Source organism: Stylophora pistillata, chromosome 5, assembly GCF_964205215.1.
Source record: "Stylophora pistillata chromosome 5, jaStyPist1.2, whole genome shotgun sequence".
NCBI lineage: Eukaryota > Metazoa > Cnidaria > Anthozoa > Scleractinia > Pocilloporidae > Stylophora > Stylophora pistillata.
This window is the reverse complement of record NC_142523.1, coordinates 18,689,318-18,708,215: the sequence shown is the minus strand read 5'-3', so window position 1 is coordinate 18,708,215 and position 18,898 is coordinate 18,689,318. Positions and strand designations below refer to the sequence as shown.

Below are 18,898 nucleotides of genomic sequence, written 5' to 3'. Positions count from 1 at the left end.
AATTCTGCCCGGCCTGCAAAATAAGACAAATTTGTGAAAACCTGCAACGAAGTTTGAGATGCTCTGCATAGTGTCTCGAGCGAAACGGATACCGCCCGCTGTGAGCGAACCAGATGGGGAGAATACTGCCCGCTCTCGGAACCAATCAGATTGCAAGATTTGTAGAATACCGCCCGCTCACGAACTGAGAAAAAAATAAACAAACTTATCAGGTAGAAGTTGATGTGAAACTAAATTCTTCTTACTAATTTACAAGAAAATGTTTAGCGGCTAGCGGGGAGAATTAAAAATCATATCTTGGGAGTTAAAGGGTTAAGCCAAATTGCATCCAAGATCGATAATAAATGTTGTTTGCAATATGGAAATGTAAGATGGTTTCCACTCATTGATGTGCAACATGATTTTGGAAATAATTTTTGCCCCAAGTAGCACTTGCTCTGAAGAAGTAATGGTTGTAGACTGAGGAAGTTTTCTACCAATTTTTCCCCTCAAGTATTGTGATCAACTAAAAAATCATTTCCTGATAATGTCAGCGAATTAAATGATACTCTGGTCATTAAGGAATGATGAGGTCATAAGAGACAAAAGGGTCGCATTACTTTGGGAGATGTGGCAGTATTTCAGGGGTTAACAAAACAGTGAATTTTTTCCTTTATCGCAGGTAAAATCAGTTTAACTTCCAGTCAGCCATATGGTCTACATATGCCACCTGTGAAGTTACACAAGGGCTCTGAACTGCCCAAATACAGTCCATCACCGAGTTCCAGTCATTCCGGTAAAGGAAACTTGAAAGCGTTGTGCGTAGTTGTTACAGTAAAGATACTTTTAAATGATTGAATAATTTAAAGGAGCCAGGTCACTTTGGTGCATCTTGCAAACCTTCATTCCAAACCATCTTTGTTCTGTCTTGTTCAGTATTGCCTCTTGTTTGGTTATATTTTTTCACCGGACTGATGAGTTAAGGTCTTGTGCGAGTGGAACGTTTTGCAGAGCACAACAAATGACCCCAAAATATCATGGCCTTTTTATGTGTTTTTGTTTTACCACTTCTTGATATCCTAGCTGTATTTTCAGTTTGGCCTTAAATCAATTCAACTGCTTCAACAGGTCTATAAAACACCAAAAAAAGCACCAGATAAAAAAGATAGCCCTACGAAAAATGTTCTGTTCTTTATTCGTGCTTTGGACGAAAGGCTTTTTTCAAGGACGGGGGCATGGAGATTTCCAGTTTTGCGGTTTTTGTGCCACAATATTTCGGTTTTCAGGTTTTGGTGTTCATTACGGTTTGCGGATTCTCCTCTTTTAGCATTTGGTTTTCGGTTTTCGTCAATTTGAGATTTAGTATTCGATGTGGTTTTCGATTTTTCTTATTTGGGTCCTGGTTTATCTTTCACTAGGTCCAGTTTTTCGAAGGCCGATTAGCGCTATCCCTGGGTTATCTTAACCCAGCTTTGAACAACCTGGCCCAGGGCTCAGTTGTTCAAAGCTCTCGAATAGCCGCAAAACCTCTGTTCCACTTGTCACCTCTGTATTGGATCGGTTAGGATTTTGATGTTTGGGGTATGAAAATTTAATGGTTTTGCTGCGGTTTTCGGTTTCGATTGAATATTTTGCGGTTTTGCTGTTTTGGATGATTTTTTCTAGTTTTGTTGTTTCTAATGCCCCCCTTTTAAAGTGATATTCCTTGAAAACCAAAACAAATGCACATCAGACTTACAAGTGCCTTTTGTCAGTCCAAGAGATGGTAACTTGTGATGATTTTGTCTTCTGTTTTTTCAGTTGTTGCGTTGAGCACAAAGATTCAGTTGCTGGAGAATCAAGGTTAGTGTAACAGTTCTGAAGTTTTGAGTGCAACTTAAACCCAACGATCTACGTTGTGATAAGATGGAGGGAATTTATTAGCCTAGGAAAGGCTCTCTGCTAATGGGGATGAGCCAAGAGCAAGCAGGGTTCTTTCTCTCTGTCGCCTGGGAATATGGAAACGCTGCTTTGGAGAGGTGTTCAGTAGAGTGTCATAAGCATATACTGGATGCTTTGATTTTGCTTTTCGTTGCATCGTATAGATGCACTGATTTTGCTTTACATTGGTTTCACTCTTTGTTATGCTCTGTGATTGGTTGAGAAAACTCGTGCCATCCTCTCAGCCAATCAAATGCAAGATTCATTTAAAGGGGGTAACTTCCTAAAGAAACTGTGGGTGGTGCTGCGTTAGTGGAGGAATAAAACATGGTAAGTTTGGTTTTATCAACTGAGTTAATAAAACCAAAAGTGCGAGATCTCTATAGTTTGCTTCGATTGAGTTTCGTAAAACCAAAATCAAGGCAAACAAAACAGTCAACTAGACAAAAGGAAAGTATCGCAAGGAGCCAATAATAATTACAAGCGAAAACAAGTGAGTGAAAAGGTCGTGATTGCTTTTAGTTTTACATCCGATTGGCTTGGACGATGGCGCAAGTTTTCCCGACCAATCACAGAGAGAACAAATGTACAAAAATCCAGTTCCGGATGACCTTCCATCACATGAATTTTGGAGGGCACATAGTTTATTTGTGGCCCGAGTAGCATCATTTACGCCCGAGCGGACATGAGGGACACAAATAAACTATATGCCCGACAAAAGTCATGTGATTATCATTCTTATCGACACATGAGGCCAAATCGTACAAATTCATTTAATAAAATATATATCAGGGCTACAAATGCCATTTACAGCCCGCACTTTGCCGTTTGGCCCGCGAAAAGGACTGTTTTAGAGAGGGCAGTTTGTCATTTGGCCGCGTGTGGTGATAATAATTGCTCTTAAACCAACAGGGACTCTTTCAGTTGAGCTTCCCGCCCATGAGGCTAAGGGAGTTGGTTTACGACACTCGATCGAAGAAGGCGCTGTGTATGTGGTAACTTAGCTCGTTTTAGTTGCATTTAGTGTTCAGGTTAGTGTTGTCAGAAATTACTGAGTTGTTTTTCCTTTAGTGTCGGAATGGGGCGATATCATTGATGAAATGTCAGACCGCATGGCCAACCAACCCTCCCTTATTAGGAAGTTTGCGAAGGAAAGGTAAGACATTATTCAAACAAATTTAACATCCTGAAAAATGATAACGAATGCGATCTAAGCAAAGCTTAAATGCAATATGTACTTCAATAGTATTGACTGAGTGGAAGGGCCGAACGGGAAAATATTTGGCCGTGCGTCATGAACGAGAGCCAAATATTTTCCTTCTGAGAGAAAATATTTCATCTTTCTTAAATTTCAATTTGACACCTTCAACACCTCTTTCTCTAAGGTGACCTTAAGGGTAAATAATTTGTACATTTCATCTTCTGCACTGAATTTTGAATTAGATAACTTGCTGTAAAGACCACGTAGCTTTTCTGGGAGCGGTGCTTGTGTACGCCCCTTCTTCTTCGAATCCTAAGTTTACTATGTTCTTAGGTAACAAACTTCGAGGAGTGTCTTCGTTCTAGTCATCTTTTTAAGAGCAATTCTAATTTACAAAACGGTTTCTTTAAAATATTGATATTATCAATGTTGTTTCTATTTTTGCCGATCATAACCGCAAGAGAATGAATTTTTAGGTAGGAAGTCATCTTGTAAAGCGTAAACAACTCGAAGGCGCATACTTAGTACGCAGGAACTGTTGCACGTAAATTAACGTGATTTGCTGTTTGAGATAGAACGATGACGATGCAAGAATATGGACAGCCTAGTAGTGTCACCTTTTAAGTCGCCTTTAATAAGCCTGGTGAACAGCATCTTCAATCAGAATAGAATTGATTTCAGTAGAGAGTTGAGTTAGGCCCCCCCCCCCCCCCACAGCAGTAAATTGTACAAGCAAGAAATAAAGAATTAACTGATAGTTATACAAAGCATCTGACACTATTTTTAGGTAGCCTCTTCTATCGGGTGGCTCACAAAAACGTGTCAGTAATCAAAGGAAGAAAACTGATGTTAAAAGCATAGTATCTCACGAGAAACATAATGTTAACTTTAATGGATATCTCGTCCCACACATTTTTCGGCTTTTTTTTTTTTTAGAAAAATAAAACACTGGGTTGAGTCACTTCAGTTGAATGTTGTTGCAAGAGTGCACAATAAAGCTTAGTGATGTTGGCAATAGGTTTGGGTAATATACACTTTCAGGGAGAATTTAAAATATTCTGTGTCAACATCTTGTTTGTTTGTTTTTCGGTCCATCTTAGTACAACAGACAAAGTCAGTTACCGCCAACACACTGATGACTTGGGGGAGCTTGAAAGAAAACTCGCCAAAAGAATCGACGATAAGGTACAGTGTACTTGGGCTACAAAAGTGCCTGGCTAAAAAACCTACAGAGTCGAAATCCGAACTTTGAAAGTCCACTATGGTTTTGTCCTTTAGTGAAAGTCAGATGTGGTCACAAACATTCTAATTTAGAGGCGTTCAAGTTTTCTTTTTCATTTTTTTTTTTAATTGAATTTGCACATTCATTACCCTTCGTTTCCTTTAACGCCCAAACAGAAAGCAGGAAGGGAAAAGGTGTTATCTTTTTTTGCGTGGTTCTAACCCAAGGCTCAACCGAGGCATTTTAGTATCAGTTACAGAGTCGCAAGGCATTATTACCACTTCAAAATTTTCATTCTTTCTCTCTTTTCAATATTTCAGTTTGCAAGTCTTGATCGAAAAATTATCGAGCTGTATGATGACTTGATGAGCCAGGTATCCCATACATCAGCTTCAAAAGGTAAACAAATAAAGACAAGTTTTTATTACTGGCTTTCTTTCCACGAGTCTTTTCTGCGATTTCAAGAGCCTTGTATTTTAACCATTCTACGGAATTTGCTTTTGTTTATACTCAGCTGCACAACAGACGAAGGTTAACTTGTGGGCGATTTTAGCTTAGTTTTGATCACATGATCGTTGCTAGTTTAGTTTTTATGAGCTTGAAACTGATCGAGATGTCATTACTAGTGATGCAATGTTTCCCATTCGTATTACTATGAGTGACTGGTACAAGAAGTTTTTCTCGTAGCCGCGGCAAATACTTACCGTGTCTACAGTCGTAGTTATTCTGAGAAACGAAAAAGAACAGATGGGCAAACAAATAAACGGAATCCAGCGGAATACTGGTGAGAGTGTATCAAAATCAGCATCTAAAACCTCAGGTCCTTTATAAAATTGATTCGTTTTAACTCAAACCGGACAAGGAAACGCGATTCGTTCTCATTGAAAGCGAATACTTTCTTTAGTTCAGACATCTGCGAACGCTCTGTTGATAAAACACACCATTTCTGGTGTACGAAGCTGAAACAGGATGCTTTGAAAACGCTCATGTTAACATGGAACAACTACTTTCACCTTCGTCGGACTTGGGAAAAATTTGAAGAGGAGTATATGTTTCTTGAGCAAATTGTTATCATTTCAGTTCTGGACGAGAAGAAGACAGGAAAACAAGATTCCATCGGGAAACTTTATTCAAACGTGGATTCACTCTCAGAACAGGTGGGGGATTTATCCGAAACTAGTGCAACCACAACCTAATATAACATCATCTACTGTAGATTTCCTATTTTTTCAGAGGCCTTTAATGTGGCTCCTGTATGATAAATAAATTCCTAACTTGATGAGAGTACCCTCCTGTGTAGCTGTAGGGCTTAATTAGATGGTAGAGGACAATCGATAACTCGTTGTTAGTCCTTCATTGATTTCTTGAAATACGCCGATCAACTACGCAAGGCCAGGTGCTCGAACAGTAAGAGTTTTTTCCATGTGTACAGAAAGTTCGATTCCGGTTCAAAAGGAATGGCCTTCTCCAGTGCAAATTCTAGTATTATTAGTCTATGTGCCTTTGGTTTTCTCCCAATACCACTATAATAATAATAATAATAATAATAATAATAATAATAATAATAATAATAATAATTATAATAATAATAATAATAATAATAATAGTAATAATAATAATAATAGTAATAATAATAAGCCATATATCTAATTATTTACAAATTTTTAAAATAATTTATACTAATGTGCAGATGTAGACCAGCTACAGCGAGGGTGAAGTCTTCTGCGACCTCGCGTGATTTATAATAATAATAACAATAAAGCTCCCTCGGCAGCTGCGATTTCAACGTCACAATTATTATAGTCATACGCAGCGCGGCGCTTCACCCGCGATCCTCGAAGGCAAACTAAGGCCGACCGAAGGAGGGCAAAGGATGTCTTTGCTCGGATCCAGGAAATTGTTTGCGAGTATCGTTCCCCTTTCTTGGCGGCTATCAGCTCGGCCAATCGGCTGTGGTATCTTATGCATTCCATCCCCATCCCTCCCGTAGTTGTAAATACAAGCGGCGTGAACGAGCCATGCTCAACATCCAACACTCTCCTTGAGTACAGCCGCTTCTTGTCGTTTTCATGGATGCGATAAATCTGCTGTGGTTCCTGGTCTTTGTAAGACTCGGCATTAGGGTGGCAAACCCTCACATCGAAAAATACCGAACTCCGGGGATCCCAGAAGCCACGCGCCCGAACGTCCAATCTTGCGTCTTGTGCTCTATTAGACCCTCTGCTGAGTTGTTCTTCAGTGATGTCTTGGAGAACTGGCTCGACCTCGACATCGGTACACACTATACTCAAAAGGTCGGCCTCGAGGTCTCTGAACTCACTATGCCGTTGGGTAACAAAGCCCCCTCGTTTGCAAATCATTGCGTGGTCTACTGTGAAGTTTTCCCCACACGCACGCACTGATGGAATGTCATCGAACGGCCAATCATAGAGTAATTTAACAGCATCGCGAAACTCTCTCTTGCTGAGGTTGAAACCATGTTCTTGAAGGGGAAGAACTGTGAGCCACATAGAGGAGCCTTTTTCTTACGCTAGTTCTAGAGCTCGCTTGGTCTTCCGTGAAACAATTTGTTTTAGAATATCTGCAATCTCTGAAAGTTCTTCAGCTTTTCCATGTTTGACAGCCTGACGCCCTGACGCGATGAGGGAGTCGTCGGGTAGTTGATGAGTTTAAGCCATGATATGTTCGACAAGAGAAGATGTCACCTGAACAGATGAGGCATGTTCGCGTGCCGCCTCGTGACATGGGTTGCTCAAGCTCAGGCCGCCTAGGCGTACTGGTAGTGCTAGAACGTGTCTATCCAGTTTGCTGCACTTGCGCCCTACGATTCCTGGTATAAGGACCTGGGAAATAGCCTCTTCAAGTGGCCCTAGAAGATCTTGGACGTCAGGGAGAGTTCTTAGGAAGTACGTCCAACGATGCTTTAAACCAAACGTGTAGGCGGCATAGCTGGCCTGCGGTTGAATCTGTGCAAATTCAGCCAGCTGAACAACTTCATTGACCCAGCTATTTGCTTTCTGGTTGACATAGTCCTGCAGATAATCTCTTGAGCCTATCACAGCTCCAAGATGCTTTTGCCCTTCTACTGTCACGTTAATTGCTGTATCCTTAAAGGCTTCTCTAACAAGTGCTTCCTTTTCTGGCTTTGTAATAATCCAGCACTTTTTTCCGTTTGGAAAGTAGCCAATGTCTGGACCGAATGTATTAGACCAACCCACTTAAAGAGGGTTGACACGTAATAGTTAAAGGCTAATAAACTTGTGGCCCTGAGAAAATAAAATGACAAACTATGAATGCAATTATAATATAATAAAAGTTGAAAACCGAAATTTAAGAAAGACGCGAGTAGTGGAATTACAATAATATTAAACGTCTGTGAAATATAGATGTAAATATAGATATAAATAAATGTAAAAGTTAATCATAAAATGGTCTGTGCCCTGTGACAAAATATTCGGTTTCTGTCAACCAGATTTTAGAAGTCTGGACTGACTCTCAAGAAAAACTGAATTGTTTAGGCAAAAATCTTACCAACCCTTTAGATGGAAAATTCTCATCGGTTTTTTTTTTCCCTAGAAATGGAAAGTGATGGAGCCCTTCTTTTTCTTTAATTTCACTCTCTAGTCGATTCTTGACTCGTCATAACTTGGGTATTAGAAATCACCGACCTCACAGGTTTAAATTCTTTCTTTTTATTTCTTAAAGTTCGCAGAACAAAATGAAAAAGTTAAACACATAGCAAAAGGTAAGTCTGCGGGGGAAATCTGGTGTAAGGTGGAACTCGTTAACGAATGTAGCAACATCTCATAATTAAAAGGCAGTGGCGAAATGATGTTGGATAAGGAAAAAAATATCTTTAAGTCTGCCAACGATTTTCCACTTGTTATGAAGTAGGTTGTTGTGCATCGTGGTAGCTAGATGATAATATAAATTTGTTCTGTTGTCTCACGAAAAAGTCACTATATGTAGAACGCGACGTTTCGACTGCTTACTGCCAGTCTTCTTCAGGCTGAAGAAGACTCGCAGATTTTCCACTTGTGGGTCACAAACTCATAACGCCTAGATTAACGACCAACTTTACAGGCTAGATTTTGAAGATCGACAGATCGTGACGTAGCCACTTGCAATAAGAGGAAAATGGAGAGGTCGTGTTATGCTTAGCGAGCTCTTTAGAATAAGCGCACCGGTTTACTTTCGACCGAGCCAGAACGGAATTGTAGCTATTCTTGACAGCCAGACAATAAGGTTGTTCTTATTATTTTGAGGGTCAAAACCATTCTCATTGGTTGTCTGTTTCTATACCGTATCTTCTCCACTGATTTTCCTCCTCAGGAATGTCAGAACTAGATGACAAAGTAACTCACCTTAAACAGGACATGTCGCTCTACAGACGTCAGGTGGACAACAAACGAGGCGACGATGAGGTGTGATCATCTGTTGAACCGACCTTTTCTCTCTTCAAATTTTCTTCTGATCCTATAGATTTTTTTACAGGAATTAGCCGCCTGTGCGTCCTCGATTTGTCAAAGCAGCATAACTACATTGGCTTTTTATTCTGTAGCTCGTGTCCTTGGTCGCAGAGCAGCTTATCAAGAATGAGGACCTTACTGGCTGGAAAATGGCTCTGAAGGAAATCCACGCAGCTCTTAATAAACAGGTAAGTCAAATATATGTGGGATATTGACCCGGGATGAGGTGAAGTTGTGGTTATCATCCTGACCAAGTTGAAAGATTCATTCACAAAGGTCGTTTAGTGTTCTTTGCTGCAACTGTTGGTCCGTCTGCAATTAGTCTGCTGAAAAAAATCCGTTAACAAAACCTTCTTACCTTGTTAAACGAAAGGCCACATGCGCTTTTTCTCACGGGATCAAAGTGGGTAATCCCGAATGATAAGGATGGTGGAAGAAAACCTCGTGATAGGTTGCACAGGCGAGTCGCCAAGGTAACCAATTAAAACAAAACGCTCGTTTCCTCTCGCCGGCTTGTGCAGCCATCCCAAAAGAAAATATTATCTTAGTAACCACAACTAAAAGATTTCCTTCGGCTAAGATTGACATTCTCCAGTGGAGAATGGTAATCTCAACTAGAGCTTGTTAGCTCAGTTAGTAGAGCACTGCACCAGTATCGCAAAGGTCATGGGTTTAAATCCCGTACGGGCCTGAATTGTTTTCAGGCGTTATGTTCACTGCTACATAAGTAGTGTTCATTACTGCTAGGATCGCGGTACGCGGTACGCATATATGATTTTCATAAATTCATAATTATTGATTATTTTGTTTGCTTTGTTCACAAAGTCTGAAATCAACACATCAGTGCATCATTCATATGCAACTCTAGACAAGCGGACAGAGGCTATCAGTCAAAAAGTCCAACTTCATGGAAGGTGAGGTTACATGGAATTACAGTCGAACCTGTATTCAGCGGTCACCGCAGGGGATGAAGGAACAGAATAGGAGTATTGTATGTATTTACGGATTGAAGACAAGCCACAATTGAAGACTAAATTTGCAAAAACTCGCATAAAAATTCTACTAACGTTGATTTTGGGAGATAAACATGGATTAAATTTTACTTGAAAGATTTTTTTGATAGTTTTATTTGAGTGATTGCGCCACCGTTGACCGTTTGATACAGGCGGAGAACAATACAAACAGGCTGACCGCCCAATTGAGGGGATCGCCTCAACAAGGGCGAAATTACACAGCAAAGGAACTGGCAACGAAATCACTGGATGATCATTATTTTGTACCTTTCAACTCCTGCCTAATGGTTGATTTCAGGTGGCGCTGGAGCGGCGTGTCAAATTTGTACCCCAAGGCACATTCGTGTGTTGCAGATCAACATACAGACGATATAAGCTTTAATTCTCAAATACACAACACTGAATCACGGAGCCTGGTTTGGGAGAAAGGCAAACCCTATGTGGTAGTAACGACAGGAGGCTGTTACTGGTAATTTTTTTTTATTTCAGTTTCTCCCTTGATCTCAATTACCCTTTCACTGCTAAGATCTCATTAGTGATTCTCCTTACTGTCTGCCATACAATTCTTATGATGTTAGTTTGGAGAATTTGATGTTGGATCAACTAATAATCCCCTAATTGATATTTTTCTTTATTCTCATCACTTATCTACTAGGTATTGTATTGATATTGTAAGGAGAAATTTTGTCTTGGTCACTCTTGCTAGTCAACGACTTAATCTTGTGTCGTTAGTTAAGCCTCATACGACTCCTTTCATAAAGTGTGTTACGAGTTCTTGATAGTATATGGTATATAGCACTCTGATGCCAATATCAGGTTACGTCGGGTTTTTGGCTAAAAACAGGTCGCTTCCACACCGTTTCAAAGGGGAATTTCTCTCGGCATCATATTGTAAAATCGTTAACCCTTTGGAACGTGCGGTCCTTTCACTTCTGAAATCTGAAAGGTTTTTCTCGTTACCAAGGACCATACATGATTTGTTGACTAGATTTGATTTTACTTCGAAACTTAAAACCCTCAATGAATTATATTTCGTATTTGTTTGACAGCGTATTAGAATTGCGAGGAAGATTACTAGTCTTGATTCCCTAATTCATTTTTCTTCAAAAAATCATTTGAGAAAAATACTACAATTCAAACTGTTTCCTCATACGAATTCAACGATTTTTGATGCCTCATGAAAGCATTATGTTTTTGTCTTGCTATCAGGCTTTCAGTTGGTGCTTTCTCCAAGAAAACGACAACACCACCCTCCTTACAAGTCACTATTGATGAAGAACCCGTCCCTCTGGTAGGTTTCAATGTAATATCGTTGATCAACTGTTCTTGGTCGAACTCTTTGTGAGTTTTCGTGAACTTTCAGTAGTAAGCATTGAGTTTCGATTCTGACTCGTCACCAGTCGTCTCTTATAACTCCTTGGAAGCGCTAGAATGGGACGAGTAGTTATAAGGAATGGGGAGGACAGTGGGATATGAGCAAGAAACAGATGGAAAGGTCCCTTTCTTCTTCCTTTCCATCTGTCCCAACGCACGCTCGTAACTTGCCAAAATGTGGTTGATTTTCCTGTCCCTTTTTTTTTTTTTTATAATGAACTTGATTATATGTGACCTTGGTCTTCCACTTTTTCCGTGCATTAGCTGTTCTTTCCCGTGATTCCACCAGTACAAACTCTCACTACTGTGTATGTATAAACACACTAGTGGATTCAGCCAACGACCCTTTCAACAAAACTAGACTCTACTCTTGAAACGTCGCTGGCATCTCTAAAATATTAGCGTGTTTCTTTTCTTATTTCCTTACATCAGTTTCATTGTCAACTGTAGTGAAGCTTGTTTAGTTTAGCTTGATCGTCATTTGGTGATGAAAAGAGTTTTTGTTTTCCTTCTGAGTTAAGTCTAATCTTGTACTGTGTTTCTTTATTTTGTTTTGTTTCCCTTGTTTTTTTGTATTTTTTTTTTTTATGTTTTGGTCTTATGTTCTGACATGTACTGATCCAATTCAGCTGACCTGTCATTTGCAGTTTAACAGTTCTGGTAAATCACCAAGTAATCACAGAATAAGTGTCATTTCTTCAGCTCCAAAATACCAACCTCCCGCGGCTAGATTAAAAGGAGAAGGAACCGGATCGTGGAGACCAGGTAATGTTGTTGAGTAGAATTTTCTCTGTTGACTGCCTCGGTAGTGGAGAGCAATTTCCCACTGAGTATCAAATATAAACCAGGGCTGCATTGTGGCTACGTACACCTTCTGACTACAAACCTGAAGCCAGACGCGACCCTGTCCTTCGCGCTTTTCCGCACTTGTAGTCAGTTACCATTACTAAAATTTGAGCTCTCATTGGCTACCCGTGATGTCAACCTTTGTTCTGATTGCCTGTTTTGATCACTTTGGCCTTCGTTTCCCGACTGTCTGTTAAAATGAACTCCAATCAGTAGTTCAAACAATATCTAGGCTTGGTGGGTCGTGTTGGGAACTTATTTCTTCTAGGCGTAACTAAATTCGTTTTTCATTGATTTCTTCTTTAAAGGTTCCAGTCTTACCGGCGCAGTATTAATTCCCGCACATAGTAGAATAAGCATCAGCCCAACAAGCACCGCACCAGGGACACGGTTGAGTGTGGAGGGATACCTGGAGTTGTTCAAGATGTACTAAAGATACAAGATTTACTGATCCTACAAACTAGAGGCAATTTTTTTTTTCACTAAAAGAACTACGTGGCTATACTTCGATTCATTTTGAGTCATACAAATTAAATCGTCTTTAAGTAGATAGAAATTATAAAAAAAGTCGTCATATAGGGTAGGTAAACAAGAGTGAAGAGTGGACAGAACTAGAACGAAGATGGGTTGGGATGGATGATGACGTAGCTTTACAGAAGCGCACGCTCTGATTGGCTAAAATGCTCGATTCATTTGCCCGTGGGTTGCATGCTGACGTCAGTTTGTTTTGCTTTTTTCTTTTTCTACACGAAACGAAGCTGTTTGAAAATCTAAGTGTTATAAAAGAAATGATTAGTGTGCAACCATCGAGTTATGGATGCACTTTGGAGGTTTGCCAAGCACTGGAGTCGCACTCGGCTATCGCCTCGTCAAGGCAAGGTCCTGTCCCAAACAGCTTTTATGTTTTATTGTAGACAACTCGCTAAATAATTTGCGTTTGCTGGGTTAGTACCCAGTGTTGCAAACGATGGTGCAAACTAATTTAAATTCTTCTGGAATGCAAAACACAAGAGAAAGCACATCTCGAACCCTTACACTCGCAAAGGGAATCCATCAGGATTGCATTCACATCGTTAAAGACAAGCTGTTTTAGTTCGGCTAAACATGACGAATGGAAATTACTCTTGGGTTGGACAAACTGCTCTGAACAAGTCAAAACAGAGAAACGGTACCTTTCATTACGCGTGCTCTTGCTTTCAGCTATCGCCGAGGATCGCACCGAGGTAGCACCTGATATTAATTATTATGCCTTAGACTTACAATGGAAACTCTGATTGGTCGAGAGCATATAGTCATCATACAATAGCGTGTGGAGTTGACATGATAACCCAGTATTGGGTTATTAAGTTGAGTTCGAAGTCGACCTAGTTTCTAAGCCCCTTGTCCGTGTATTGTTCTCAAACTTTTGCAAACTCAGAGGTCTTCTTTTGCAATTTTTTTTTTTTTAATGTATGATAAAGCAGTTATTGAATTCGGTTTGCGCATGATATTATGAATTAGTATATACTAAAACAGTGGATAGCGTTGAAGGCGCGCTCTGATTGGCTAATCAAACTCCGAATATCCTTTCCTATTTACCTCCGAGCAACTTGGGAAAAAATGGCGTCCCGGTTTGCATCCGTGACAAGCGAAGAAATCACTCAAACTAACGACGAAGCAGTGTATATTATCTCACTGTTTTAATATATACTAAAACAACTATTCACCTCAGTGTCGGTGGTTAGCGGTGGATATTTACCTCACCGCTTCGCGGCTCGGTAAATATCCACCACTAACCACCTCCACTTTGGTGAATAGTTGTTAACTATCAGCCTCGTAGTTATGTTATCTGCTTCAGCCATCGACTTCGACTGATAGTCAGACTTCGGCATTGGTAATTCCTGGTATCATGCGCAACCTCATCCAATAATTGCCTATTAGATTTATCCGAACGAATGGGCGGGCTTTTGAAATAGTGGCGTAAATAACTGAAAAAGCCAATTAGTGTTTCCGTGCAAATAGAAAAACGTAAAGTAGAGATTTATTTCTTTTTTTAAGAAAATTAATGATATAAATATACCGTGCAAATAAAATATGTGCGTGTAATACAAGCGTGGTTAGGTCCATTTATTGCCAGCGTCTGTTTTGACTCTAATTTTATTGCTTTTACTAAAAATGAGGATAGTTTGTGCAATTTGTGCAGGAAAATCAACGGTAATCAACTTGTACTGCATTGTCAGTAATCGGTGTCTGCTATTAGCAACCAGAAAACACACGAAAATGAAATTATAGTATATCTATCGATGTAGAGTCCCTCTTCACTAATAAGCAGATCTAAGATACTGTACAGACTGCTATACTACGCAAACTAGAAAACGGCTGTTCCCCACTCAACAACCGTCGGGGGACTTACACCCGCCTGAACGAATTGACGACATCTTGAATTTCTAGATTTGAGGCAACTATTTTGTGAAACGCGTTTGGGCAATATTACACATGGGCAGAACATTCTGTATCGAAGTACTATATTTGAATGGGAGATCTTTGGACTGTCAAGTACTTTTTGTCTGACTTGTCGCTGATAATCACGGGAAAGCTCCTTGTACGTCACCATGGGGCGTCCTTTCCATGGTATTGGAAAGCGGGAAAATAATTAGTGCCCATTCTCCACTCCAACCTGCTACAGCCATCGTTCTATATAAACTTTTTACCTTCCGTTAGTTTTTATTCGTGTGTACATGATAAACGTTCCAAGTATTTTAATTTACTTTTATATAATGTTAAGCAGGCCTCCTGTAAAATAGATCTGACGCTAAGTGGGGTGTTGCTTTATAAAAAACGTATTTCTTAATTCCCTGGTAAATGTGTCTACGGATGATTGTTCCATTTGTCTGAGTGATGTGAAACCACATTAGCTCAAACGTAACTCACGGGCTGAAAAGGAAACTCTCTTCCGCTAATATTCATACACAAAACAATATTAAGTAGTGAGAGAGAGGTTGAAATAATTGAGAAATTCGTTCCTAAAGATCAGCTGCTTTTGATTATAATCTGGATGGGCCGGAGGGGAGTTTATCGTACAAGACCGGATCGAAACCCGCTTGACTATGAGAACGTCTCTCCTGTCATTATAAATGGAACGCTCGCCATCCGAGCTAATGCTGTCGTTAGAAGAATCGAGAAATTTGAGTACATCGCGAAGAAAAGGAACTGAACCAGTTCAAGAGTAATTGTCTTGATGTGTCATAACCAAGCACGCTATTAGGAATTTCAAGTTCATTCTACATTCAGCTAGTGCATGATTGTTGTTAAATCTCCATCGATTCAATACACTGATATCCGTATTATCCGTATTCTGCTGCCATATAGCGACCAAAAAGAACAAAGGTAGTGACAGAAAGCAAGAATGATATTCATCTTCCACATATCACCGTGAGGGAATAAAAAAAAGCCTTCAAAAGAAAGATGATTCGATTATCAAGTTTGAAATCCATACAATGTGGGAAAAAATGTACGGGGGTCATTCATTTACGCACGAAAAGGGCATATTATGGTCCGGCACTTAGGTCTGCGGTAAGATTCCGTGCTTTTCTAGAGCTCACGAGATTTTACTTTGAATTTTAAGTAAGGAAGTATTAGCGGCTTTTGTTCACTGACCAATATATAGCCTTAGAAACCATTTTGTTGAGCTCGAGAGACCCTTACGTACGACAAACCCATCTCATCGAAACTGTTTCAAAAAACCACATCCGACTGTGGATGACCGAGAACTCCGCAGACGGACCGCCCTTTCAATTACCAAGAGCAGAAACGCCTCATCTGATCCTTTCCGGGATTTCGAGTACACCTCAGTTCATTTCCCGTCCGTGTTTTGTTTGGTTTGGGGGTATTTCCTGTTTATGCTCATCAAAGACTGCAGATCATCGGGACCAGTAAAATAATAAGCTATCAAATAGTTTCACGAGAAATTCATAACAAACGAGTATGAGTAAAACTTTAAAAGACTAAGTTTAGTGGCATGATCGCGGGAGCTATGAGGCGAGTGCAAAGCATACTGTTCTTATTTCAAACTCCATCCAAAATCCTTTGATGACCAGTTCATGATAGACATTTGATTTTGAAGTTTTGCCCAAAATTTGATCTTCTGCTCACAGATGTAACCGCAGCCAATGATCATGCAGAGATTTTTGCATCAACAGTTGAAACCTTCCCTGTGAAAGTAATGGTTACGAATAAGAAAAGAGATGGCCATGACTCCCAGCATCATTTTACCCTCTTTCTATTTTCAAGAATAGAGAGCGCCCAGCTGATCACTTCCATTCTCGTCTTGACTGTATTTTTTTGTTTTTAAAAATCTGAACGCTTATTTCCTAGTTCTGGAAGCAATTACTCCCAACTGATGAGGATTCATGCAATCCTATGTTCGCGGTAATGGCGCGAATTCAGTTTTATATTCAAATGATTTCCCTGAGTCTCGTTACCTTCAAGAGAATGTAGATGCCGATTACTTCTAAGAATGAAAGGGCTCAATGCACTTTCCAGTTAATGGGATATTTCAAAGCCCAGTATAGTTTTGATAATTGATGCCGATAAGCCTGTATACGACAATAACCGCAATCGAAAAAAAAAAAAAAAAACGTGTTCTCACTTATTTCCGTGACGTGTGATCGTTAGTTTTTTGCTCGTTCAAACAAATTGAGCTACTCTAGAAATTACGTGAAAAACAAATCAGTCGTCAACAAACCCTTAATGTGTATTTTTCTGATATATTTGCTACACTTCAAAAGCAAAGACTGTAACTGACTTAGAATTTAAAAATCTGGTCTGACAAGAGGCCTGAGAGGTAGTTTGCATTCAATTTACGCATTCTTTGTTTTTGCTCAGTTTAACCGTGTGCAGAACTGACGTAAGGACCCCTTCAGTGTGAGACCAGTAACCTGGGCCAGTTTGGTTTCAATATTATTTAAAGGAGGAGAGGGCAGTGGGTTATGGGTAACCTTTTCGAAGATGTCGATTTTGGCGACCAAGATCACCGGAGGATGAACCATTCATGTTTTTTATTCATTTTTTTTCCTTTAGTCTCAAGACCTCCTTCAGCTGGCAAAGAACAGCTATCTACGTGCAGCCAATATGACTCAAAGAACGAAACAAAACGCTTATTAATAATCACGCATCAAAATATCTGAATATTACTTTGAACATGATTGCGTCACGCTGAGAAAAGAGGATACTAAATATTTCATATCTGTGGGCCGCTAAATTGAAAAGCTTATGGCAAAATTCACAATTCAAGGGCAGATTTTTACATATTACGAGTTTAACTGTGAGAAATCGCCATTATTGAAGACCATCTAGTTTTTAACCGTTGGTGCCTGGTTGAAAATTCGGTCCCAAATTTAAAGGCCATGGGAATTGAAACGATGCTCTTTTTCAACCAATATCTATCTTAATTTGAGTCATTGTATCAAATGCATGCAGCTCTACATCGATCGTGGAATTAAGTGTTCAACGAGACTTGGTGATGAATAGGGTAATTTTTTTAAACACTAAACACGGAAACGCGAACTTAAATGAAGTCCACAGTTTACTTTGTCCCACGAGATAGTGCACCATTTTATTGTCCCTAAAATCATAATACCGGTGTGCAAAATGTCTCGCTTAATGTAACTTTCACTTGTATCTCGGCAAAGTATTTTTAATCCCGCTGCCGGCGATTCGTGAATAAACATATATCTATCTTTTCATTTTGTTAATTACTCTTTTGTTCTCCTACTCAAGATCGCTCATGTCTTTGCCTTTGGGATAATTGTGAGGGAATTAGTCCGTTTATGTCGTGTTACGTGCACGGGCCGTAACCATGTTGTCGTTTGCTTTTGGTGAGAAAATTTCCTTGAATTGGCGATCTATTGTGTTTCAACTCTACCTAGTCGACAATTTGTCTGACATGCTACAGACTTGCTAAAATTGCGAGTGACGGCCCAGGTGACGTTTGTTTAGCTGATTGCAGCGCCTTGAAAGAATGCTCAAACGATTCTCGCTGCGTCAAGCTCTCAAGGCGCACGCTACAACAGCTAATGAATCACCTTAGAATCATGTACTCTCGACGATGAAATAAGTTATCGAAAACATTATGTTCCCCGATAACCATCGCTCAAATACTACGTAACGCCACTACCAAGCATTTTGAAATATTCCGGTTATCGTGACTCGACCAATGAACACTGAACTGATTGAAATATTCAAAATTTATCCAACTCTCATGAAAGATTCCTTCGATTGCACCTCGTATGACTGCCGCTTTCTTTCTTCTGATCTGGGACCCCACGAGTTGATTTATTGCCGTTTCGTGTTTGGCTTGCGTGAATGGAATGTGTTTGTTCAAGTGGTCTGCAGGCGGTTCATTTGATGGATGGCTCTATAATTATGTGAAGTTCTTCGCAAAATCTCATTTGTGTATTATTCCGGCCGGAAAACATCGGTTACATTGTCCTTGTTTCGGACTGTATTGTAAAGGATTCTAGAGTGTAGAGAAAAGAAAACAACAATCTCAAAGTAAGGGTTTTTACAAGACGAAGAAGGCCTTCAGAGTATACTATCTCTCTATCTAAGCGCGTGCGTGTCAAAGCTCACCCCAGCTGTTTGCACAGGCAAATAAAATTAACATCTGTACACTCAATTGGCTCGCTTTACACGTCTCATTTCATATCAATTATTCCCCTGTCAATCACTCTTCGGGAAGTCTGAAATCTGAGCGTTATGGATGAATTGGAGCGAATACGACAAATTTTATTTGGGTTGTATCCCGCGGCTTAGGTCCTTGTCAATTTACCGACATACGGAAAAAGTAACCAATCAGAGCGCAGGCTATTGTTGTTGTGACGTTCGTGGGTGGTCA

At 39.9% G+C, this 18,898-nt stretch overlaps 1 protein-coding gene and 1 pseudogene across 2 annotated transcripts in view; one reads left to right on the top strand and one right to left on the bottom strand.

Moving 5' to 3' along the window:
• LOC111340227 (uncharacterized) overlaps positions 1-14,114 on the top strand; it is a 22,261-nt gene extending 8,147 nt beyond the window's left edge. Inside the window, exons 5-18 of one of the 2 annotated variants that reach the window (XM_022947038.2) lie at positions 662-775; positions 1,780-1,821; positions 2,971-3,055; positions 4,201-4,285; positions 4,643-4,721; positions 5,403-5,479; positions 8,028-8,067; positions 8,655-8,746; positions 8,884-8,979; positions 9,617-9,705; positions 10,103-10,273; positions 11,014-11,095; positions 11,881-11,943; positions 12,333-14,114. In XM_022947038.2, coding sequence (XP_022802773.2) covers positions 662-775; positions 1,780-1,821; positions 2,971-3,055; positions 4,201-4,285; positions 4,643-4,721; positions 5,403-5,479; positions 8,028-8,067; positions 8,655-8,746; positions 8,884-8,979; positions 9,617-9,705; positions 10,103-10,273; positions 11,014-11,095; positions 11,881-11,913 — 1,085 coding nt within the window. In that variant the 3' untranslated portion in view covers positions 11,914-11,943; positions 12,333-14,114. Of the gene's footprint in view, positions 1-661; positions 776-1,779; positions 1,822-2,970; positions 3,056-4,200; positions 4,286-4,642; positions 4,722-5,402; positions 5,480-8,027; positions 8,068-8,654; positions 8,747-8,883; positions 8,980-9,616; positions 9,706-10,102; positions 10,274-11,013; positions 11,096-11,825; positions 11,944-12,332 lie in introns of both variants that reach the window. The other variant, XM_022947037.2, reaches the window with a different exon arrangement.
• Positions 6,062-7,879, bottom strand: LOC148730661 (uncharacterized; annotated as a pseudogene).
• Positions 14,115-18,898: the final 4,784 nt, after the last annotated feature.